This window comes from Podarcis erhardii (assembly GCF_964252035.2).
Source record: "Podarcis erhardii genome assembly, chromosome: 3".
In the NCBI taxonomy this organism is placed as follows: Eukaryota; Metazoa; Chordata; class Lepidosauria; order Squamata; family Lacertidae; genus Podarcis; species Podarcis erhardii.
The window spans coordinates 68,358,546-68,384,340 of NC_138507.1; the positions used below are offsets into that span (position 1 = coordinate 68,358,546).

The 25,795-nt window shown below is 42.0% G+C and overlaps 1 protein-coding gene across 1 annotated transcript in view; it reads right to left on the minus strand.

The window, feature by feature from the left end:
• Window positions 1-1,089: 1,089 nt before the first annotated feature.
• Window positions 1,090-25,795, minus strand: part of CNKSR3 (CNKSR family member 3) — a 63,754-nt gene continuing 39,048 nt past the window's right edge. Inside the window, exons 4-13 of the mRNA XM_081854348.1 lie at window positions 25,231-25,318; window positions 22,833-22,874; window positions 20,667-20,786; window positions 19,118-19,177; window positions 13,521-13,589; window positions 10,957-11,103; window positions 9,214-9,338; window positions 7,897-8,105; window positions 6,670-6,759; window positions 1,090-4,188 (exon numbers count right to left, since the gene is read on the minus strand). Of these exons, the coding sequence (XP_081710474.1) occupies window positions 3,890-4,188; window positions 6,670-6,759; window positions 7,897-8,105; window positions 9,214-9,338; window positions 10,957-11,103; window positions 13,521-13,589; window positions 19,118-19,177; window positions 20,667-20,786; window positions 22,833-22,874; window positions 25,231-25,318 (1,249 nt within the window). The 3' untranslated portion in view covers window positions 1,090-3,889. The remainder of the gene's footprint in view (window positions 4,189-6,669; window positions 6,760-7,896; window positions 8,106-9,213; window positions 9,339-10,956; window positions 11,104-13,520; window positions 13,590-19,117; window positions 19,178-20,666; window positions 20,787-22,832; window positions 22,875-25,230; window positions 25,319-25,795) is intronic.

Sequence of the window (25,795 nt, forward strand, 5' to 3'; positions counted from 1 at the left end):
AAACTGTTTCTAAGCTTAAAAACTGTTAAAATATTTTTGTTCTGCTTGTCATTTGACTGATAGTTTCATGCTGGTTTTCATGTTTTAATTGCTGCTGTTTTACCTACCAGTAGTCATTTTAAATGCCTTGTTTGATGTATTTTACTGCCTTTTGCTAGCCACCTTAGAAGAATTTTACCCTAAAAGGACAGAATACAAATATGTTATTTATTTTTTTAAAGTATTTTTGTTAATACAGAATTAGTTAACTTTCTGTGCAAGCAGGCTTCATGGTAGGAAACTTTTATTTTATATACTGATATATAAGGGAATGACTCTGAAGTCAATGGGAAATCGGGATGAAGTAGGGGCAGCTACTCCCGCTTCCCATATGAGCATGTGATTTGTTAAACAGTGGGTAAGAGAGTGTTAATTTCTGCAGGTATGGGGTAGAATCATAGAACTATAGAGCTGGAAGGGAACACGAGGATCATCTAGTCCAAGCCCCTGCAATGCAGAAATCTTCTGCCCAATGTGGAGCTCAAACCCACAACGCCGAGATTAAGGGTCTCAACCCACTTGGTAGTAAAGCTGTGTGCTCCCTTCCGTGCAGTGCAAGAGCCACTTCCAATATAGTTGGTGGATATGTGCAAATTAAAGTCACCATGTGTATAGTGTTTATCTGTCAGTTGACTGGATCCCTACCAGCCACTCAACATCCCACTGGGAAAACAGTGCTGGTCAGATGAGAAACTATTATTTTATCATCTTTTTCACACAAAAAATCTCCTGAAGCAACTTAAAAACATTGATGAAATGGAAACAAACCTGAAAGGCACTAAAACCTCACATAAATACATTCATCCACATGATTAATGTGGTTGCTGTATTCACGCACACTTCCATGGAGAGCTGACATCCTGCAGAAGCAGTTCCCACAATATGTGGGAGATAGAGAACAACACACACACACAAAGATATGCACACACATCTACAGGGCCATAGGGCCATGACTGTTAAGGCTAGCATATATGTGTGCACAGAAACACACACACACACACAGGCAAGACTAAGCTGTGCTAGAACATACACCCAATTTGTAAACATGAGAAAATGTACTACAGTTTAGTGCTGTAATAAACTTCTTTATCTGGTCACTTTTCAGGTAGATACATTCCCTCAAACGTTAACTTGGAACCATACAACTTCTGCCTTTTACTGGTTAGGAGAAATTATTCAACTGTGGGATTTGCCTCTGTGGAATGAGGCAAAATTTTCTTTTATTCTGTTTTCCTAAGTAGACAAAGCAACAGTGAAATTTGTCAAGAGGAGATACTAAGGTGTATTCATTCCAATTACAGATATCAAAGCATCCTGCATTAGTGTTTTTGGTCAGGGCTATGCTGCTGGGGGGGGGGGGGTTATCTGCACGTCTCCTGCCTTCCTTAGCTGTTTTTCAAGGTATTGTTAAAGGCCCTTGGAAACAGATCACAGAGAAGCAAAAGTACACCAGAAATCAAAATAAACCAATTAGAAGTTTGGCTCATCATTAACCCCAAAGGAGTGGCTTCTGTTTTGAGCATGTACTTTCTCTATTGCCCAATCAAGGGAAAGAAGTTGTCAAGGGCAGTGTCAACTAGTCCTGCCTAATGCTTTTGAGAACTCTTCTTCTAAAAACAATGCAAAACCAGGATCAGAGCCTGTCATGGTACTTTAGATGGATTGCATATTAGGAGTGGCAAATACTACACATATCTGCAGTGAAAATATATCACGTATTATTCTAACCCTGCAATCTAAGGGAGACTGATCCTGAAAAATACGAGTTTACCTAATGTACTGCTGGTAAGATTTGAGCCTGGGACTTCTTGGTTCACAACTCGGTGTCATAGCCACCTTCTCTCATGTGAAACAGTTTCAAAACAATTCACACGATGCTTCCATCTTGGCTAACAAAAGAATTAAAGACAGACATGAACATATTCATTCTTTCCTGAGAACAGAGGTTACTTCCTGAACTGGACGAGAAATTTCAGGCTCGAGAGAGAGACCATTTTCCTGGTTACATCTCTGAGGGAGATATTTAGCTTATATTTGAACTTCATACAATACACCTCGAAGAAAAAGTGAACTGCAATTTCAATTACATTTGGGTTTGTTTGTTTTTTTGTTTGTTTTACTGCTTCTTTTTAATTGAAACCACAAAGTTTTGAATACTATGAGAAAACATCATCAAGATGCAGAACAGCTGCACTAGCTTTGGTGAAGTTTGCTAGGCTGGTACCAATAGCCAGTTCAGCTTGAAAGGTAACTCAAGTTATGTCATTGTTTTAGCTTGTTTGTGAAAAACAGGATCAAATTTAGTTATAACCATATGCATTCTTTTAATGGTAAAAATTTGTGCAAATCTATTCAACCTAATATAGTTGTGACAGTTTCCTAGACAGTTAATTTAACATCTGTCTCCCCATGCTTGTTATAAACTGCTCAAGAAAGCTTGCCGAGATCACATGTATCATGTTAGACAGCAGTGTAAAATGTGATGAATTCCTTTCATCAGTGTAGATGGTGCTGTTTTCAGACCATTCAAATAACTAATTTAATGGGGTGTGACCTTTTTTTTTTTTTTTGCCTTGGCTAATTAGTACCCAGTGGTGTCAGAGAGAAATGTAAAAGCTGCATAAAAGGTTAAGTGGTTTTTTTTAAGAAAAAGAAAAGAAAGAAAGCGTAATTTAAATACTTTTAAATTATTTTAAACAAGATGTTCTTTGTGGATCTCTAACAAAAAAACCCTCTTTCCTACACTTGCTTTGAAAACAACAAATTATTTGCATCCAAACACTTCTGGCAAGTCCTCCCTTCCACAGACCACCCCAACTCTCACCCAATGCTACTAATTTAATGATGGCAAACAGTTTCTTCCCCAACACTTTGAAAGAGCAAACTGCCTTACAAAAATGTAACTCATCACAAGTCAGCCTTTAAAGCCCAAATAATATAAAAACCAGTTCAACCTTGAACCACAGTTGATGCTCCAGAAGCTTGCTGGGATTGCTTTCAGAAGAATACTTTGGTTAACAGCTATTCAGTCTTAATCATAAAAAAGCAATAAGATATATTCATTTTTACCATTGTCACTTGAGATGCATTTCCTTGGCATGTTGTAGCAATCCATGTCCTAATTGGATGAGTATTGCAGCAATTCAGGGAAGAACAGTTTAACTGTACTAAGATTTTAATAACTGGAGGATAAACCAAAATAGCCTCACGTTTGTAACTAATCAGAACAAAGGAAGAAACTGCATTTTATTCCTGACAACAGTTGAGTCGTCTCCAGTCACTTGCAGTGCAACCACGTTGCTTAAAAGGGACGAGGGAGGGGGGGAGAGGAAAACCTCCCCTTTTCTTCCTTCTTGGTCAGGATTGCAGCGTAGGAATCCATTTTTTGCTGAGTGCTACATAGTCTGCAGATCCAGTAGGTTGCACAGCATCAGAGTCTTGTAGCAAATGAAGTGCCACCAGGCCTCATTACGATGCAGAGATTGCTTCTGCGTGGGTCATGCGGATTTCAGGTCAGCAGTGACCTCTGAATCACTCGAGCCTGATCGGTTTTTCTCCAGAGGACTGAATTCCCCCTCCACCCTTGGGCAGGTAGAAAAATGCTACATCTTGCGATCTCTCTCCCACCTCTCCTCCTGCTCCCCCTTAAACAGACCCCCTCTCTCCAACTCCAGTGAATCTCGAGACAGAAACATTGGGGAAAGGGCAAGCTTCTCCAGGGGGAGAAAATAAAATAAAATGCAAAACTGCTCAGTAACTCTGTGGGTACTGCAAAACCATGTGAAGGTGGAGGGGAAGAAAAGGCACTTAATATCAAATACCCTAGAAAGTCAAAACGCAGCCAGTTAACTCAGTGAGTCAATAACTTGAGTCTCGTAATCCAGCTGACCAGCAGGGAGCGCTCTGTGGAGGAGGATTTCGTGGAGGAGGTCACCGGGAGCTTCTTGGCTCCATCCTCCTGGAAAGGGATCGTCGCACTGTTGTGAAGATCCACATTAACAAAACACCTGCTCCCCCTGATGTAGTCTGCACCCCTCACTAGCTGCCTCTCCGCCACAGGCCTGGAAAAGGGATGCTGAAGTGGGGAACTTTCTTCAATGATGGGCGGGATTCTCTCATTGCTGAAGTACCGGCAGAGGGCATTTTCACCTGCAGCGAACAAAGAAAACACACATTTATCAAACCTTGCAGAGCCAGCATAAGAAGATGCAAGAGAGCATTTCAACACCTCTAGCCAGTCTGAAGTTTTGGTGAACTGCCCCACACAGATTCCCCTCACCATCACCTCTCTCTAAGATTACTAAAACTTGCGTTCTGCTCTTCACCTCCATTTTACTTACTGCTGTACAAAGTTGAGGATTTGCGTTTTGCTTTAGGGTTAAATTGTACAGGTATGTGCAAGTACTTGCATTAAAATCCTGGCGGAAATAAGAGCTTTGGGAAGGGGCAATTTGGAGCAGAGACGTGGGCAGAGTTGGGTGTTTAATCCATCACCCACAACTTCTCCCCTGGAACTTCCCCAGCAGCTGTTTAGGCAAGAATTGTAGGGGGGAAAGTTACACGCATTTTAGCCTTTTTAGAGAAATGGTAAGAGGGAATGTGACAGAGGTATAGAAAATTATACATGGCATGGAAAAGGTGAATAGAGAGCAGTCCTGTCCCGTTCTGTCTCCCCCTCTCATATGACTAGAACTCAGGGACGTCACATGAATCTGAATGTTGGAAGATTCAGAACAGACAAAAGAAAGTGCTCCTTCACTGCAAGTAGTATCAAAGGCTACCAACTCAGATGGCTTTCAAAGAGGATTAGAGAAATTCAGGGAGGGTAAGGCTATCAATGGTTGCTAGCCATAATAATAATAATAATAATAAGAATAATAATTTATTATTTGTACCCCGCCCATCTGGCTGGGTTTCCCCAGCCACTCTGGGCGGCTTCCATAAAAACCAGAAATACATTAAAATATCACAGATTAAAAACTTCCCTGAACAGGGCTGCCTTAAGATGTCTTCTGAATGTCAGGTAGTTATTTATCGCTTTGACATCTGATGGGAGGGCGTTCCACAAGGCGGGTGCCACTACCGAGAAGGCCCTCTGCCTGGTTCCCTGTAGCCATAATAGCTATGTTCTGCCTTTAAATACCAGTTGCTGGGGATCACAAAGGGAGTGTGTAGCTGCACTTAGGTCCTGCTTGCTGACTTCCCACAAGCATCCGGTTGGCTACTGCGAGATGCTGGACTAGACAGGCCCTTGGCTCAATCCAGTATAGCTCATAGGTAGGTGGGTGTTTCCTCATACAACTTTCCAAAGTCCCATTCTCCTCACTTCTTCACTCAAAATCACCATTATCCCTAAAATCTGGAGCCATTTTGCTTTCAGCACACCATATTGTATGTAACATGGATTGTCTCTCACCTGCTTCAAAGCCCTAGAACACTGCTAAAATTATTTTTTGGTGTAAACTGACTCTAGTGCTAGTCCTTTAGGGTACAGCATTAAGGGGCATGAGGAATAACCTCTCTCTCCATGAAATAAATCCCTGTATGTTGCGCTCCTCAACAATGTCGTGGTTTTCTCTCTACACTAGTATAGCTTAGTTTATGGTGACTGGCACTTACAGAAAGGGAAGCAGATTTGGCTTTCAGTACTGTATAAAGTAAATGAAGGGGGACCTCTGTGCAGTAGAGAACAGAAACGCTGTTTCACACTGGCTATAACACTCACCTTTGTTTCAAATGCTGCAATACAAGGCAAACAAAAGCAGTAATGACTTTTGAAAGTCCCTCACCTGTCTGCAAAGGTGTGCATTGAGCAACATATATGAGTGGCTAATCACTACATCCACGATCTGGAAGTCGTTCAGAGGCTCTGTGTGTCACCCATTCTTACAACGTGTGTGTACATTTTTGTCAAGTCAGGTATCAGCTCGCGTCTTTTAAGGATAGGTAAGGAGGATTGTGGAGCAGCAGCATATAGGCTGAATTGCACTGCAAGGCAAGCTTATGCTGCAGGCAATCACCTCTTTCTATTCATTTCATGGGCAAAAGCAAACCAGGTCTCAGTAGCTCGCATTGTCTTAGAGAGAGATCAGCTGGCCAATTTTACAATGTGGAGGAATGGAACAGAAGAAAACAGGAGAGAAAACCAGTACTCTGGTGCTGTGCTCTAAAGTCAGCTAATAAATCCTTGGCCCAGGACAATTTGCCAGTGCCAGTCTAAGGTTTAGAGGAGTTTTCCATAATATACGTCGGAGCAACCAACCAACTTCAGAGCCTAACAAAGAGGTGTCACCCTACTGTCAAGGGATACAGTGGCATTAAAAGCCTCAGAAGACTTATACTAGATCATCCTGATATAAAATTCACCCAACTGAGATTTGTTAAGAACAACAACACCTAACCTGTGGACCCAGGTGGGCCACCTCTTTACAGGAATAAAAAGGACCAAAGTTTTGCATTTTAACAGCTAGGATCCCCACTTCTGATTTTACTCATGGCAAACGCACAAGAGGATGTTCAGAATTTAGCAAGGTTTAACTGCACAGTGGACCCTTCGCTACAGGCCAGGGTAGCAAATGTACAGACAAGTGCATTTAAGAAAGTGGTGGTCCTACAGCACAATTTCCTTACCTTTTCTCCCCATTGCTCGGGGCCTAGAGAAAGGTTCTACACCTCCCAGCCAGTTTCCATCTGCAGGCATAGACAATGGGCGAGGCTTTCCTAAAGGCAACACAGAAGGGGTTTCAAGAAAACAGTGCTGTGTTAACTTCATATTAGCTGATCTCAATGACAAACACAATGCAAAGAGTTTACACAATCTATTCAAAATAGGAAGAAGCTAACTGAGATGCAATACCAGCAAGCAACAGGATGTCTAATAAGCTTGGACTTGTAGCAGTTGCTCTGCCCTGTAGGAATGTGGGACCAGTTAAGATGGCCTGCCTCCAGAAACTAATGGAAGGTTCCTGAATGCTCTGGGGGAGTTTCCAACAGACAGAGCCAACAATTCTGCTAGGGCTCTCAGCTCTGTGTGGAATGGTGATATGAGAAGGGCCATCAACACAATCGCTTCCGGGGTTCCTCTTTGGAATGCAACTTGGTTTACTAAGGAACTGCATGTGGTGAAACAAATCCAGAGATGGCTAGAGCGCAAGTGGTGTAAAATTTGTTCTGAAGCTGACTTGGACACTTGCTAGAGCACATAAACACACCTATCGAGTAGCAATGGAGGCAGCGAAGAAGCTTTTCCATGTGGTCCAGAGGCTTGTCAACCCAAACATGGGGGTTGGATCTTTGGAGCCAACTATGAATGATTTGCCCAACACTTTGAGGATGAAGTCACTCAACTCCATAGCAATTTGGATGGCACAGTTGCGGTAGAGTGATGTGTCTTGTGGGATCCTTTTTCAATTTATGTGGCCTGGTGATGGGACAGGATACGTGTGGCTATCTTGACCTCCACCCATCCTGGCTGGTGCCTGTCATCCTAAAAGAAGTGGCAGTGCGTCCACTCCTTAAGAAGCAGGGATACAGGTGATGGTCTTTCCCTGCTATCTGCTCCCAGTGGCTGGTACTTAGCGACAGATTTGGGGACCTAATTTTCAAGCCTTTGCTTTACATTGGAGGCTTTGTCACATACACACTCCAACACTGTATACCAGGCATAAGCAAACTCGGCCCTCCAGATGTTTTTGGGACTACAACTCCCATCATCCCTAGCTAACAGGACCAGTGGTCAGGGATGATGGGAGTTGTAGTCCCAAAACATCTGGAGGGCCAAGTTTGCCTATGCCCACCCTATACACTCTGATGCACACAGCTTTTCTCCTCAGCTGATCCATGTAACAATTTACTCACCATAGGATGGCGTTTTTTCCCTCATCTTTGCAGGAAAAATATTTGCTTCCATGGAATAGCCAGGCAATGGATCGGAATCGGTAAGTGTAAACCTTCTCCTCCTGCATTCCTGATCCAGGAAGGAATTGGGAGATTCTGCACCTTTGGAACCAGGTAGGGGTTGTTTAGGTTTGCTGCCTCCTGCATAAACAAAACTCCCCTTCTCATCCCTGCAAAGATATAGGAACTTGATTAGCAATGAAAATATAAGGTATTGTGATTCTGCACTTGTGGACGGTACTTAATACTGTTTGGAAGTAGTGGGACTTTATAGCTATTCAAGATTTGGGGGGGGGGGTGATGAAAAAGTAAAAGGAATGAAGACATCATCAAGGGTGCATGAGTTGGGTCCTACAATTCTGCACAAGCACAGAAAAAGCATAAACTGTGGTACTAGGCCGATGATTCAGCTAAGAATGTTGGTTCTTCTCTGAAAACAAGCTCCTAGACAGGATGCTTGAAGGTATGTGGGCAATGCATGGTGCCATCATAGACGCCAGAGAGGTGGTTGAACAAGGTTTCTGTGATCTGGAGTGAGTCTAAGCACTCTGCAATTCAGATTGCTCCTTCCAAAGGATTAACAGCACCTGAATACATCATGCAAAATAGTCAAAATTTCCAGATAATGGATTACTCCCACTCTGTGCAGGGCTGACCTTAAGGCTGGGTCCAGAAGCTGCAGCTGGTGCAGAATGCTGTGGCTAGCATGCAGTGAGGAGAGACCTGCTGCTAGTGTGCAATGCTCCTGTTAAGGGATCTGTCCTGACAGTCAGCCCTGGTGCATAAAGCCCTAAGCAACCTAGAACCTGTTTGCCTGACAGTCTTCTGCCATCCTGCTTGAATCCTTATGTCATCCAGCAGAGCCCTAAGACACCCTAGAAATTTGTTTCATGTGTACCCGGGGCAGAGTTTTTAGGGCAACAGCATTCACACTTCAACATACACTCCCCATGGTAATTAGGTTGGCACCAACCATGTGTTCTTTTAGATTCTTTTCTTAAGACTTTTTATTCAATCGGGCATTTTCATAGTAGCATTGCTGAATATTGTTCCTGTTCATTTTAGATATGGATTCAATGTATTTTTATGGGTGTGAATTTTGCATTTTGTTTCTCTCTCTCTCTCTCTCTCTCTCTCTCTCTCTCTCTCTCCTCTTTTTCTTACAACCCACCATGATATTTTAGAATGGTGAGCAGTTTATAAATATTCTACATCAATAAACAATAAATCCAAAATAAAGGTGCTTTGGGGTTAAGCATTAGGTAGGTATTGGCATACCGAGGAGCATATGGAATAGACGGCGGTGGAGGTATGTAAAGGTCCAGAATGGCTGGTTTCTCTTTCTTCAGGGAAGCATCCATGCTGCTTTCAGGTGACTGGGTAGTAGTTGCAGGTGGGCTGGTCTGCAGTGAGAAAAAAACAACAGGTAGTTGCTTCAGTAAATTAGACGTACACTGTGCAACTGGCCCTTTCCATCTACAATGTGAAACATTCCTCATTTCATCTCTCACCTGAGCCACTGGAAACAGACACATTGCTTCTTGTTTTATGTTTACTGATTGTGTTTCATTTTCCTTAGCTGCCTAGAGTTGTTGAAAATAAGGCTACAAGTAACAATTTACGGTAAACGTGGCTGTGTAACTCCAGGCAACTTGGAAGAAACCAATAACCTATATCCAACCAAAAATCTGCAGTTTGTTATTTTGTTTATTGCATTTCCAAATTAATAATAGTGAACTGCTATACTCTGGAACCATAGAAATGACTTGCTGAAGAAAATGAGCCCCTTAAGGTTTTTGTGAGATATTAAATATATCTTGATAACTTCTCTTAATTTTCCTTCCACGTTTTCTTAATAACCTTCCACATACGTTCAAAGGCAATACACAAAATCTAATAAAAACAGTTACAGAACAGCACAAAACACAACAGGAGATTAGTTGAAATACAAAGCAAAGTGGACACCTATGGCAGAGACCTGTCCATCAACTTGGAAAGCTAAGAAACAGCTACACAAGCACCTGTTTAGCACGTTCTTGCAGAGCAACAGCTTAAATAGTACACAGACAAAAGTGGTGGGAACTGTACCTGCATCTATAAGCAATTCAATTATTAACTTCCTGAAAGTGTCAAACTACTCCCATAACATTACTTGCTCAGCCTCAAAATCATCATCTTCTTAAAGCTATTAATCCTCATTTCTTTTCCACACCCTTTCTCTCTCACACAGAGATGCCACAACATCCCAATTCTGCTGATGTTGGCAACTGGCAAATGCAAACACCACCATGAAAACAAAAGGGGGGAAATCACACAACTCAGCTAGGCTACAAAAGAACACTGGATAAAACTGCTCTTTCAGAAAACATAATCTCCCATCATTAGTTTTCCAGCCCATCGAGAATTTACTGTTTACTTCTAGAATTCATCAGTCCAAAAGATTATAAGCAACTCAGCCCCAAATGGCCTCACTATAAGTTATCTGTCCTGATAAACAGGATCCTTCAGGGATTAAAGAAAAACAATCATTCTCCCCCTCTCTTCAAACCCCAGCTGCCTTGTTCTTTTGGTATATTAGAAAGCTAAGGTAATTTAATGGAAAATGAGATTTCACAGATTCTTTGTAATCAACTACCCTTTCTATCCTGGCTGCAAAATACGTTGAAATTAGTCAATGCAAAATATGTTGAAATTTGAGCTTCAGTGATTTCACAAGGGCTATTTATATATGTGCGTTACAACAGAACTCTAGTGCAAGAATTGGCTTAGTATCATCTTCCAAGCTCAAAAAGATAGGTGGTATGACCTAATAAAGGCCAAAGTTGGTTGGGCCCAAGAGACTATACCAATTTCACATCCCACTAAAATCTCTAAGATTGGAACATTCTAACTGGCTGTTCCTTACCAAAGCCTGAGCATCTTCAAGAATAAGCACAAAAATTTATTTAAATCATGCAGAAAATGAGGGAAGAAATCACTGGGAAGCCTGTCAGAGGCAAGACAAAACTAAAACCTTGTTACCTGAACAAGTGGTGGTTTCCACCTTAGGTTTTTGAGTGGCGCAGGAGTAAAATTAAAAGAGCCTGTATGGCGTTTCTTCACTAATAGAGTAACGCCAGAAGGATTCTCACGGAGCTTCCTCACAAGGTTCTTCAGCTGCCATCCCACCTTCAAAACAAATCAAAGAAACACTTAGAATGTCTACTGCCCTACATCAGAGCCACGTAGATCAAATTACCTTCCATAACATCATTGTGGAAATCACTTTTCACCGCAGAATTATGAGGTCTATGTTTGGCCAGAAGCTGTATAAGACTTCTCTGTTAGGATAGGCTTTTGGAGGCTAGGGTAAAGGTGCTATAAAAATGCAGAGTTTCACTGAACGCTGTCTTCCAGCCTGTAGCCTTTGTGATGAGAGAGCTACGTATAAATTACAATATCACTTGCTCTAAGTAAACCCTACCCCCCAACCAAACCCAAATGACCTATTTTAAGAATAGGTCATGCAGGCCATGCAGGCAAAACATGGCAGAATAAGCTTATTACAAGATATAGGGGTGGGGGAAGGGAATTGCCTGACATGTCTACCAATACTGAGACACCTGAGTCTTGCTGAAAATATATGAGGGTCTAACTGACTGATTAATGCTCCTCTTACCTTCAACCAGTGGAACAGCGTGGGTTGCCAGTGCTCAGGGTGGGGCAAGTGTTGCGCCCTCCCTGGTGGACTGGGCAGCTGAGATCTCCATGTGGTGGGGGGATGTGGAGTTTACGTGGAGGGAAGGGCGAGCTGGCCCAAACTTGCCAGCCAGCCCGGGGATGGGACGCACACAGGTCCCTTAACCGGTCACACAGAAAAGGTACCACCCCAGCTCCAAAGGCCCAGCCTGGGCACGGTTTGCTTCCCCAAGGCTTTGGAAGGCAGCAGAAGCTCAGTCATGTTGAGGGAGCTTGTCATGGTGGGTGCCTGGTTATGCCCCTCTCAGAATTTTGCTCTGGGGCCACCACCCCTCTGCCTCCACACACCACGCCACTGCCCTCAAAAGACCCATATATAGTGGTTTTGTGGTACTACCACGCTACATGGACTTCCCCAGAAACCAACGGAGCAAAAACCATTGATAAAAGGGATTCTGCTATGATTTTGATCACTGGTGGCGTGTTTTCCCCATTTTTAGAAGATACTGTTTGTGCTGTCTTTGTCTGCTTGTCTGCAATTGTTTTTAAATATTTTAAACAGACAGGCAGATTATGAAATGGCTGGGCAAAGGACAGGGAGAGAGAAAGACTTGGTTTTTCATTTGGGGGTGGATGCTTCCCCCTGCTTTGGTGCACCCTCCAGCCCTAGGGGTCTTCATAAAGGTGCCACTGCCAGAACTCTGAGGGGGGTTTTGCCTATTTGGTATAAAGATGGGGTGTAGGTTGGCTAGGCACTAACACTATCAGTCCTGGAGCTACATTAGATATTGTTAACTGACCCATTGGTGAGCTTTTTTGCTCACTTACATCTTTTCACATATTGTAAAATTAATCATTAATTGTTTGCTTGTTAGTGAAAATGATGGATTTTTATAAAGTATTACAATTTAAACAGTTTATTTTCTGTGAGCTATTTTGAGCATAAATACATCTGTGGAATATGTGGCACATATAAACAAGCTGCCAATCACTATGATAGGGAGTTGGCTCATTTAAGCAGGCCCCCAAATCAAAGCCCTAGCACTTAATTTTGGGACAGGGAAGTTAGACAGCACATGGTCCCCAAATCAGTAGCAGTGACTGCTGAGCGGTGGAAACCTTCAACTGGCAGCAAAGGCACAGTCTGCCATCTTCCCTACCTCACCCATTCTAGCCCTGCTCAAAGGCGCAACTTTGTGCATGTGCCTGGAAAGGGTACTCACAGGAAATGGCTGCCATCAACTCACCCAACCCAGGATATCCCTGACTAAACAAAGAAACAGTTCTACATGCTGGTATTGCCCAGAATTTTCCAGAAGAGTCAGAACAGCAGACTCTTCTGACTCTACCTGCTTCCATGAAGGACATTGCAAGCTTTGTGTGGAAGAAGGTATACAACAAGAAGGATGGAGAGTCTTTCTTACTACTGTTTCTTGACCTGACTTCCACCCACTATAAGTGGGTCCTACCTCTAGAGTTATGTTCCAGGCACACATTTAGTAAACTTTTCATTTGGCAAGCCCTATAAAACATCTAATCATTCTTAAATAGCCTCAGTACTCAATGTTTGCAAACGGAATGGCATTTCTCATGATTTTTTTATTTTAAAAAAATAAGCTTAAGGGAATAAACTGATGGGAAATTCATTCTTTCCTTATTCAAAATGTTTTATGACCAACCTTTTATAAAAAGTTCTAGCTGAATTTATAACATGAACTTGCTATTCTAGGGAAAACTGCCTTAATGGGAAAAGCACCATTCCAGCATTAACCCCCCCCCCCCCCAGTATTTAATTGAAAAGGTCAGTCACTGGTAAATGAAGATTAAAATCTGTCTTGTGAGCTTGCTCAGACTCTGAAAATTGCTTGGCTAAAAATAAAGGGAAACAAGAAATGCCCTTTACTCACCACAGTCTGGCGATTCACCTGGATCACTTCATCGCCTGCATGAATTTTCTGAGATCTATCAGCAGGAGACTGCAGAGGACAAAAAGAGGAGTGCTGAAATTTTCATTGCTTTGCCACTTAAAAACTACTAAACAGTGTTTTGTTTTGTTTTTTAAATTAAAAACCGCAGGATGACAGAAAAGCCAAGCAGATAGGCATGCCTGTGAGATTTCTATGCAAGTTACAGCTCCCATCTCCATCACTAGACATCACAACTATCAATTAAATAACTAACAAAAGGCCGGTCAATATGGCAGGTGAAGTGTGAGAGCAGGAAGGGCTTGTCTGAGGACATGGAACCCAGGTGGTGGTAGGTTCACACCATTAAGTGTGTGGCACTGAGGACAGCATCACCCACCATTTTCAGATGGAGAGCAGGTTTTGCTATCAGCTCAACAATGCATCATAATGCTGCTCTTTGCCATTCGCTCCTATAGGGACAACTAGCCATTTCCTTATATTGGAGATCATCACTGGGAGCAGCCAGTGGTGACCACGCCACTAACTGAGAATAGCACCTGCTTCTATCTACATAGCCCCACCTTTATATTTGCATAGGGTCTATTTCAAGGGCTCCTCTATATAGTGCAAGTGAACGTTTGGGACTGGCATATCTTTTCTATACAAAACAAAAGCAGCAGCAAGTGCCCGAAACTGTTGAAAACTACCCCGTGATCTTAATCAATAAACCCTTAATCAGATTTTAGATGTTGAGCAAACAAAACTAAAGTTTGCCTAAGGTCTCACAGGGCCACAAACTCCGCTGTGATTTTCTGCTGCCAAAAGCAAAAGCTCCTTTTGGCTAACCTGGCTTGTCCTGATGCGAGAGGTCAAGCCGAGCTTCAGCAGGAACAGTTTTTGTACCATCACAAGGATGAGCAATGCAAAACTTATCCTTGTCACACAGGTGTTAAAGGCGCAGGAGTCGCAGGAAAGGAACACAAGGAGCTTCTTCAGCTATACTATCCTTGACTGTTTGTCCAACTAGACCTGAACTGTCCATTCCAGTGATGACTGGGGACCATTGGGACTGGCAGGTCAGAGTTCTATAAGCCTGCTGAGTTCTGCAAGCAGCAACACCAAGACCAAGGAGGAGGAAGCTTGCAGGCAGTGCCAGCCCACAGACTGGTTGTAAGTAAGAAGGCAGGTTGGTGAGGCAGCATCTCATTCACCATAACAAACCAGCCTCCATTGGTCCACTCTTACTGCCAGGAGCGGTCCAGGATTGCAAGTAAAGGTCTTCCCCATCCTTTTAACTAGAGATACCAGGGATTGAACCTGGGACTTTCTGTGTTTCCACTGAACATGAAATCTCTTTGCATCAGGAACTGGCAAATCTACTCTGACTGCCAGAAAGAGGGTGGTGGGGAGATAAAGACAAAACCAAAAAAACCCCACCCAAACATGGAATAAACCTCTAGGAGTGCTACAAGCTCCCAACCCACCAAACAAGACATAGGACACTTAGTAGAAAGCCTTTTCTTTCACACAAACCACACAGAAAGCCAGCTTCAGACACTCTGAGATCTGTAATTTTTATGTACTGCTTAAGAACTTCCATTATTAAGCAGAATGTTTCATAAAATAAAATATGCTGTTTTGGGTTCTTGTTGTTGTTTTTAAAGGAGTTACTGGCTGATGCAATCACATCACTTGTGTACCTAAGGAAAATTCTAAGGAATATGAGTCACATGTTCACAGTCAGCAGTTGATGGTGCTACAATCAAGTGACAACTTGCATGGATTTTACCAGGGTCAGAGAACCTCAGGCGTCGCAGATGTTGCTGGACTCCAAATCCCATCAACCCAACATCCAAGGGTCAGGGATGATGGGAAGATGTAGTCCAGCAATCACAAATTCCCCATCTCTGGATTAAATTGTTCTCACATATCCAACAGAGTCTTAGTATTACCCTGCATCACTTCCTCTAATTGCAAACTCGGGTGGCAAGTGCCAAAAGCTATTTGACCAAAAAGGGGCTACTGTGAAACAAGGAATAGATATGAGCATGTTCAGGAGAACCCTGAGGTTTGCAGGGGACACTTAGAAGAGTAGCCCAAGGGTGACCGAGCAGCCATGGAATACTGAGCTTTACTTGGAAAAGAAAATGAACTATCCTCAAGGGAGACATGGCTGACTGGCTCCCTAACCCAGGCATGTCCAAAGTCCGTTTTGGGGGCCTAATCTGGCCCACCGGTCGGTTTAATCTGGTCCCTGCAGCAGTTTATTTCCTGGGGTAAAATCCTTAAAAAAAACCTTAACAACTTCAACCCTAAAAAAAGGTCAAGAACTTTGGTCGGCCCTTCGGTCGGCCCCCACGGCCCTTCACTTCATCAAATCTGGCCCTCTTTGAAAAATGTTTGGACACCACTGCCCTAAGCAGAAGCATTCCCAACTGCAACATGTCGTCTTGGGTCCCATTTGTCATATCAGATTTTAAGGGAGGCAGCTTACATATTTCTGCTGTGAGTCCTTGGATCATAAATTCAAACAATGGGAATGAGCCCCAGTCTGTGTTGCAAAAGAGTCACAAACCAAAATTATTTTGACAGAATGAGAGAGAGAAGAACTGTTGCAAAAAAGGGGTTTTTTCATTACTTGTTGAGGCACAGCTAGGTAGCTACATGACACAGTCATGCTGAAAACCTATAAATCTGAGGAAGAGATTTAAGGCACAGCATGGACCAGGCAGGGAAAGCTTCCCCTACGTGAGCTTTCCCACCTGAAACTGCTTAATCCTAGCACTTTTCTCTCAGCGGGGGTCACCTCCCAAACACAGGGCCACCCCAGGGGGAAGGGAGACAGAGAAGTGGATGAAGTCATTTCAGAATGGGAAGTATGGAGGAAGGGAACAGCTTCCATATCACGCTTTAGAGCTACGTGTGCACACAACTTTCTATATAACAGTAACCCAGTTATATCACATGGTCTACCACTGCCGTATACTTAGGCCCTGACAAAGCAAAAACACTAAGCGAGCCTTTCCCAACCTCACTGTCTCCAGTTGTTTGCTGGACTCCAAATCCCATCAGCCCCCATCACCATCACCTATGCTTGGGGATGATGGGAGTTGCACTCCAACATCTGGAGAGAACAAGGCTGGGGAAGGCTGAACTAAACCAACTGGGAGTTTTAGCAGAACACCCCCCAAAAACTTTAAAAACCTTTAAGAACAACAGATTCTAAGACATACAATTTTAGTTATTTCTGCTGCTATACCCCTGAACACCATGTTCCTTTTGTTTTAAAACCTGTCTCGAGCACACATGAAGCATTTTAGTTTGCATGTTCTTTACTGCTTACTCATCTAACAAAAAGCTTGCAAATTTAACTAGATTTCTCTTAATAGTAGGGAACATGCTGCAGGGTCAATTATGTGTACTGAAAGATAGAGGTGTTAAAAAACTTTTATCACAAATATCCTAACTAAGCCTGTTGTCTGCCTTGTTAACTATCAGCAAGCAGCAGTTTGGCACCTAAATATTTACTCTGTTCTGTCCAGGAGACAGCACTCTCCTGCAGCTGTTGCTTTAAATGTCTCCAATGCCATTATGACCACTTCACATCCAGTGATACTCCTGACATCCCACTCATAGAGAAAGGAAAAGGTACTAAGCTAATGCGTGACTCATAGAACTGAAACAAATGTCTCATTTCCTCTGTTCCCTTATCAAGGGAAATTGAGGACAGGACAATCCCCTTGGGCTACCTGGGATGAGAACTGAAAGCCTCATTAGGAAAGACTCCCTCACCTTTCACCATCTGATCTGACGCATTCCGGGGGCAAAAACTACAGCAGCAGCACCTTCATAAAAGAAAGCTATTGGGAAAGTGAGGCAAGATGCCTGGGAAGACAGGGAACCTCCAGTGGGCAACTCCCTTTTCCCTTGGAACGGAAACACCTATTTGGCAAAGAATCCAACAGACGATCTCTCCGAGTACGCAATCATAGATGTCCAAAAATGTGCACTGCACATACCAAGGAATATCTGTCAGGATTACGAAAATCCGTTTGCAAAAGCTCTCAAAGAAACAAACAATACAGCCCTCTAGGCTTGCATCATGAGTGTTTGCAAGATGACTGGAAAGCTCTGTTTGGGTCAGATCATTCCCACCAAAAGCAGGAAATCACAAGCCGTTAAAAACAACTGGGAAATCCTGTCACCTGACTGGAATCGGACACGTCTCGCTCCTCTTGAATAACTCGTGAGCTTTAATATCTACCATCTCAGGCTCTCCTTTATCTACACTATTGGATGGACAGTGAATGAGAAGCAGCAGCAACTGCAATGTCTAGTCTCCACGTCTGAAAGGAATCATTCTACTAATTGTAAATCACTTGCTCCTCTGTGGAGATATGCAGTCCCCTACCTACAAAAACATTGTAAAATATATGAATGCTGAGGACATTGAAAATGAAACAAAGGGGTTCTAGTGACTAAGATAAATAAGAGTACAAAGGGAAGGATAAAGGATGAAAATGAATAACGAATGATCTTGCTGAACTAATTTTTAAGTGGAATACAAGAAAGGGAGGCGGGTGGAAGTAAGGGAAATAAGGTCTTGAAGGTTACAAATCTGAAAGAGAGTTTTTTTTTATGCTAAATTTTCTTTTTTATGTGTTTTTTTCTTTTGTGATTTTTGTTGATTTTTGTTGGTTTGTTAACTTTTTTCTTTTGTAAAACTTAATAAAATATTATATATATATATATATAAAAAAGGAAGCTAGGATTTTTCAAGCAAGCTCTAAGAGAGATAAAGGAGATCCAAAGGTTTATGACTGCTAACCTGCTGTGTTTTCTTTAGGGAAGGAGGGAATCAGTAACAGTCTGCATGCTTATAAAATTCTGAGATATATGTGCCACGCAATCCAGGAACTTTTATTCAAACTGTAACTCAAAGTCATCAGATATTCTGACAGATTTAAACACTTGCACATGTATAAGTTTTTAAAGCTTTACAATCAGCATCAAAATCTGTATTTTCATTCTCAACTCTGCCAAGCGCTCTTTCAGTTCAGCAGAAATGTTATCATTCAACCAGCCTTTCCCTTTTGACCATTCAGAGGTTTTGCAATTAAAAAGATCTGTTTCTGTTATCTTGAAAAATGTGTTTGTCCCAGGAAGCAAATGGAATCTTACATTCTATTACTAGTCTAAACATCCTGCTGCTGCTTTTATAAAGGACAGAGCACATTATGGAAGTACATATTTGCTCAGCCAGCATTTACTAGACCAAACACTATAAGCGCTTTACTCAACAATAGTTCTGGTAATTCCAGTTATTTCAAACCCCAGCGGCATTTTGAAACACTCTTCTCTATTTGCATACTGCAAACTAAACTAAGGGGTTGATATTAGACAGGCAGACACCATCAGACAAGCACACACTTAATTACCACAGTCAATGATAAGTTAATGATAATGTTGCAAAACCCAAATAAATAAAAATATGACTTCAGAATCTGCTTTTAATCAAGTTTGCTTCTTGGATCTCATCTTCATCTAAGATAGCTTTAATTAATTCTGTTTGGAGGAAAACATTAAAAAATACTCACGTTTTCTGTTGTTCCAGTAACAACATGCAATCCATCGTAAGTAGATTTTATATACATTCCCTAAGATGGATAGTTAAAAAGATAAATTTAGCACAACAGTAATTATAGCGCATCCACAATTATATTGAGGCTCTATAGAGACAACTATTTATGAAGAGCAACTTTTCCCATAATCCCACTCTAGCACCAGTCCCAATGAAACACTGTTTAACTGTGTAAACCCGGTCACCAACCTTTTTGGACTCATGGACACACTGAAGGATTTCTCAGTGGCATCCAACACATACTGCAACCAAGCAGACACCACAAACTATTTACTGATATCAACAGAATGCTGCTTTCAGGTCTAATTTCAGCAGGGGGACAGGCCAGGAGGTGGCAGGGTGCTGTGGACACCAAGAAAGTCCTCTGGGGGCACCATACCGGCCACCCCTGGTATAAAAGGAGTGAGAGAGTGTCTCACTGCAGATAAGGAAAAAGTTCATCAATTCAAATCCTCTTTTCTAATGGGAATTGCTTATCTTGAGTCTCATGCAACTCAACAGAATAGCAAAACTGAAGAAGGATCTGATCTAGACAATTTTACTCCTAGGGGGACCTGGATAAGGAAAAAGTCTTGCATTGCAAGGCTGAGCCAAGGATTCCTTTTGGGTTTCCCCTTCAGTCCTTTAAAGAATTGCATGTGAAGGTACAGAATCACAGAATTGTAGAGTTGGCAGGGACCATGATGACTGATAAGAATGCATCCTTTTGTGTAGTTAAAATAAAATATTTCCCCATCATCACATGCGCGCACACAGCTCCAAGTCATTGCGGAGGTGTACTATCCAATAGGTGTCCATGAGAGCAAAACCAAAATATACACATTTGTTGGCAGGAGCTATTTGCAGCTTTTTCCTATGAGCTACACAAACAAAACTTGGCAAAAACAGTTTGACTCAGAGACGCTGATTGGCTGGGGGACAAACTGACAGAATGAAAACACAATATGTTAATTTTCCAAGGTATACAACAATGTCTCCTGAAAACCTGTTGTCTGGCTACAATGTAAGCAACCATTCTTGATAAACACACAATACATGCAGAATTCAGCTCTTTTTTGGTGCAAAACATTTTCTGAGGAGGGTATACACCACTTGAACAGCTCTGCTTACCTCAAACTTATTGCCACTGAAAGGGGAAGGTCTTTATTGTCTAGATTTTACATTATTAAACTAAATAACTTGTTTCTTCTGTCAACAACTTGACATTAGCATTCTTAGTAATGTTACAGCTCGACAGCAGCAGTGATGGCTTCCGTACAAAGGTATCAATGCTAGTATGGAGCTCTCTGTTGTAAGATCTTCTCCACCCCTCTAGATACACAGGGATACTGAACAGTAGGATCCTCTATTCTTTGTAGAAAAGATTGAAAGTTCCTGTGCACGTAGAGCTCTGGATTGTATACTTAAAACTCACACCAGTTTCATCACATTAGCCACTATAGATGCACTTGAAAAAATGCTAAGTGGGCAGCAATTCAGGATTGGAGGAAGGAAAACATTCTTACCAGGCCTTCCCCAGGTTTGATGTTCGTTAAATGAACCTCCTCGAGACACGCACCCTGGCTCATCAACGGATCAGTTGTAGATCGGATTGTCTTATCGCAAATTCCATTTAGAACCTTGGACTAAAACAAAGGAAGAACACCAGGATTACTTTTGCAATTGTTTTTTGTCGTACAACATAACGCAGCCCCTCTGTCCTCCCCACAAGTAAAGAGGTCACTGCATCCAGATTTATAGGCTGCAGCAGCTGTTAGCACTACCGTTCATCAACTACATCTGGTAAGAAAGCTCCTGGTCCTTTGTGACATATTCAAATCCTGCAGCCATAATTCAGGCCTTTGTAACTTGAAGCAAGGCCACTAATGAGCTCCACAAAGGGCTGCTCTTGTTTACAGTTGGGAAGCTTTGGGTACTGAAGAGCACAATGGCTTACTCCTTAAAGGAAGAGGGTCAGAGCATCATATGCACCGACGCCATGTTCAGAGTCCAATTGTATATGACCTTTAAAGCCCTAAATAGCTCAGATTCTTGGAGACTCCCTCCACTCTTAAATCCTAAGACTTTCATCATTACCGATCAAGAACATCATCTCAGTTTTATCACTTATGCACCAAATCAGAAAAAAGGGAATGCATTTTCTTTCTGGTTCCCCTCAACAATAAAACCCTATCCCCCTGGAATCTCACAAAAATCAACATTACTTAAGAATTTCTCCCCTCCTCCCCCACCCATAAGCATTTAAAGACTTTTCTATTTGGGTACAGTTAATTAGATCCATGCAGGTGGAATTTTTAATATTTTATTTTTAATTCTTTTTTTTATTTTTCACTGTTAGGTAAGCTGCCTTTAATTCAAAATAATGATGTATGTTTGGGGTTTTTTGTTGGGAGGGGGAAATTAAAATTTATTGTAAAACAGCAATAAAAATGTAAAGATACACCAAACGGCTAATGCATACAGGATGGTGCCTCGACATTTCTGAGGACAATGTAGGCAAAGTGAGAAGCAGCTGTTGTGAAGTTTAGCAGTGCAGCAAACACTTTGCATTCACAAAAGCCCTAAGAAAGAGCTAGGGCATCTCAATTTTAAATGGATGACAGCCAGCAAGGTTGTGAAAAAGAAGATCCCCAAGACCTTAGAAAAGGCATTGACAGACAAAAAAAAATGGGTGGGATGTATGGAGATAGCAATCTGACTCAGTATACGTAATATTTAACAAAATGACTAACACACATGCCATTTTTTACAGTTAAATAAATAAATAAAAGCAAAAACAAAAAAAAATGTAGTAACCACTGCAATGCATACATGGGAGGGAATATGGAAAAACTGGGGGCGGTGGACAGTAAAATACTCTTTAATTGTTCTATGTTTGATTGAAATGTGTGTGTGTTTATTTTTAGCTATTGTGAATTCCTAAGCATCTATCAGCAGGCGGAAGGCCTTATCAAAGAACACAGCCCGATGCAAGCCAAAAGCAGGAAGAGATGATTAACCACTGCAAAAATATAACAAGCATGTCAATGCATCCCTCTTCCAGTCACAAGACTGCTGCAAAAATATTTGGGAAAACTCCCTTTCAGACCAAGTGCAATTAGAAACCATAAGCGGTGCAGGTCTTCTGTAAGAACAAGGTACATATGCTGCCACACTGACAGCTTTAATGCTCCTGGGCTTTTGAATGATTGGGTGTCAGGATTTTTTCATGTGTCAGAATGCTAATGTATGCCTATGCAATAATGTTTGAAGAATCAGCCGGCAACTCCTTAGGCAAGCAAAACAAAATAAGCCCACGGTTTGTTACTTTAGTAATTCAGCAGTAAATTATAAAAAGTGGTGTGTTTCATTTATATACCTAGAAGCGTAGCAGCAGCAATTGGCTTCATTCCACTTGCTCCAAGTGTCACACTACAAATGACTTCAGATCTCTTGCACTTCCTGATTCCCACTCTTCTCTATCATCCAGTAAGGAACTTGTGCTTCTTCCCATGAGACACGGGGCAGAAGTTCCATCTTGGATGATGAGAAGAATGAAATGCAAGCAGCACAAGGTACGTGAGCTCCGTTAGCACACAAAGCTTCTTTTCAAATCAGTATTGTCTCTTAAGAGCAGTTTTGAACAGGAAGGCATTCAAAGAAAGAGTTTAAACAGAAACTTTTGCACTTACTACACTGAGAACTTTATCTTCCATTTCAGACACAGGACAGTCCTTTTTTTAAAAAAGAGAGAAAGCAAATATTCTATTAGCGGAAGACCCTTATGCAGCAGTAAACTGACACTTTTGACACTGCTGACTTGTACAGTAAGTCAAAGATGTGCGGAATACAGTTGACATTTAGATGCCTTTGGCAACGGTCCAGAGAGGCTTGCTCTCCATGCAGAAACACAGTTACTCACATGAAGCAACGATTCCCTCCATGCAAGCAGATTCTGCATGCAACTTCTACAAGAAAAACCCAGTGGAACCCAAGGAATCCATTTTACATTTGCAAGAAAATTCACAGGTGATTCTGGCAATATACCTGCACCTTCCATGATCTGATTCTGCTAGCAAGAAATATAAGCAATATCACATCTGGCACACATGGTCCTCTCTATCACACAGCCTTTACTCACAAAGGGTAAAATGATTTGTTAAAGAAACAAGAGGGTCAAACAGAGGTCATCTAGCTCAGTATTGTCAACACTGGCTGGCAGGAGCGCTCCACAGTTTCAGAGAGGAGGTAGATGTTTTGCCCGGCCCGGGTGGCGATGTGGGTTAAACCACAGAGCCTAGGACTTGCTGATCAGAAGGTCGGCAGTTCGAATCCCCGCGACAGGGTTTGCTCCCGTTGCTTGGTCCCTGCTCCTGCCAACCTAGCAGTTCGAAAGCACATCAAAGTGCAAGTAGATAAATAGGTACCGCTCCAGCAGGAAGGTAAACGGTGTTTCCGTGCACTGCTCTGGTTTGCCAGAAGCGGCTTAATCATGCTGGCCACATGACCTGGAGCCTGTACATCGGCTCCCTCGGCCAATAAAGTGAGATGAGCGCCGCAACCCCAGAGTCGGTCACAACTGGACCTAATGGTCAGGGGTCCCTTACCCTTTACCTTTACCTGAAGACAGCAGGGACTGAACCTGGGACCTCTGGCATAAGAAGTGTGTGCTCCGCCCCTGAGCTACAAGCCTTCCCTTTCAACATGCACTTTACAACATGCATTGTACCTTTCATGAACAGAAGGAATTTCTGCTCACACAAGGGGGGCAGGGAGCTCTGATTTATGCTGGTCCCCCCCCCCTTTAACAGTCGACTCCGACACTGGATCCCACTCTGCTCTGAAAGGTTTTTGACTTTCGGGGGGGGGGGGCAATGTTTGGAAGCTGTGGCCAGGAAAGCTCTATTGCACCAGTGAAACTCCATTTGCACTTCTTGATTCAGAATGTGTGCACACATTTAAAGCCTTTGGTCGTGTGTGTGTATGCTTTTAACACAAAAATAAAAGAACCCTCTCCAAATATGCCACTGAAGGAATTCAAGCCAAAGTATTATTTACTCAGCAAAAACTACAAGGAGACTTTGAACTAAAAGAAGCTCGTTTAGAAGATTATAGTGTTTTCTCTACTTTTGAAAAAGTGCATAAGCAGAAATTTCAAGATGGACAGCCTAGCTTAAATCTAGGGGAGACTTTAAATATTTAGCATTCAATCCAAGATGGGAAAGGGCATGGCCACTGAACAGCCATGTTGCTAAATTCTGGGCAACAATGCTACTACTTTTCAGGGAAGACTGCCTCTCAAAGTGGTTTACATTCATATAAATATATAACAGTAAAATATTTAAAACTTAACATTATCTAATTGTGTTTTAAAATTATAAAACTGGAGGAAGACAAAATAGGCCATTTTAAATGCATCTCAACATCCGCCATGTCCTAAATCAACCCCCAAAGGCCACAGTAAAGAAATGGGCATTTAAAGTATATTTAAAATAGAACCAGAGATGTGCCTCGTCTACTATAAAGTTTTATAACTGAAGGGGCTACTGCAGAAAACACACATAGCTACGCGTAATGAGAACTGGTTTATCACAAGACAGCCTTTATACCACATTGGTCAATAAAAAGAAAATTCAAATAAAGGAAGCATTACCAATTATCTAGGGAAGATTAATGCTTGTACATGGCCCAAATTTTCATAAAATGTACCCCACATGCCCATGCAATAAAATGCTGCAGAGTAACTGGGTGACTTATAGGTGTGGAGTTTTACAACAAGCTAAATCAATAGGCTTACCAAGTAAATAATTCCTAAAAACAACACTGGAAGGGTTTTGGTTTTCCCCCCAGTGTCGACTGTGGGAGGCCAGAGCAACAAAACTTGGCAATGGTCTCCATACACCTGCTTCCTCTAATGATTTCTAAAAATCCCCAGGACTCCAATTTGTTTCTGTTACCAAGCTACATGTAAAATTGTATTGCATTTACTTCCACACACCCAACGTTTTGCCCTCCTTTTTGTAAAATGTGGATGGAACAAGATCAGATGGAGATTGGTTGGTGGGTTATAGACACAGTGTATCAACTGACCTTCTGAACAGTGGTAGTAAGATCCAAGCAGAGCTGAATGACTTTGTTCTTAGTCACAGAAAAGTCAGCTATCCCTGTAAACGGCGTCCTGTGGTAAGAAAAGAATGCGTCTTTAAGAAAAAAGAGAGGCCACACAACAGTAGTCATTACCACAAGCTTAGTATATTTAATAACAGGTCTGCTATAAACTCCCGTGCTTGTTGTTTTAAAAGAAAAACTTTTTAGTTAGGTCTTAACTCTTTTTATGGCTGCTTACAATGACCACACTTATGCCCTAATCCAGATATCAAAAACTCTGCTTGCAATGAGTTCTCATCTCACCCGGTTCTTCTGATCACGGGAAAGTTGAGGTTTGTCCCACTTTCACGTTGTGCTTTGCCAAAAGTGGTGGCGTAAGGACAGAAAGGGGAAAGCAAACCAGGAAAGGCCACAACATATAGCAGCCCTGAAACTAAGTAACTGGTCCACAGTATTCAAAAGAAAGATTTGCGATGAAGTTATTACATATTTACATACCACATATACTAAGACAGTCTCTAAGCAGTTCACCAAACAACAAATACAA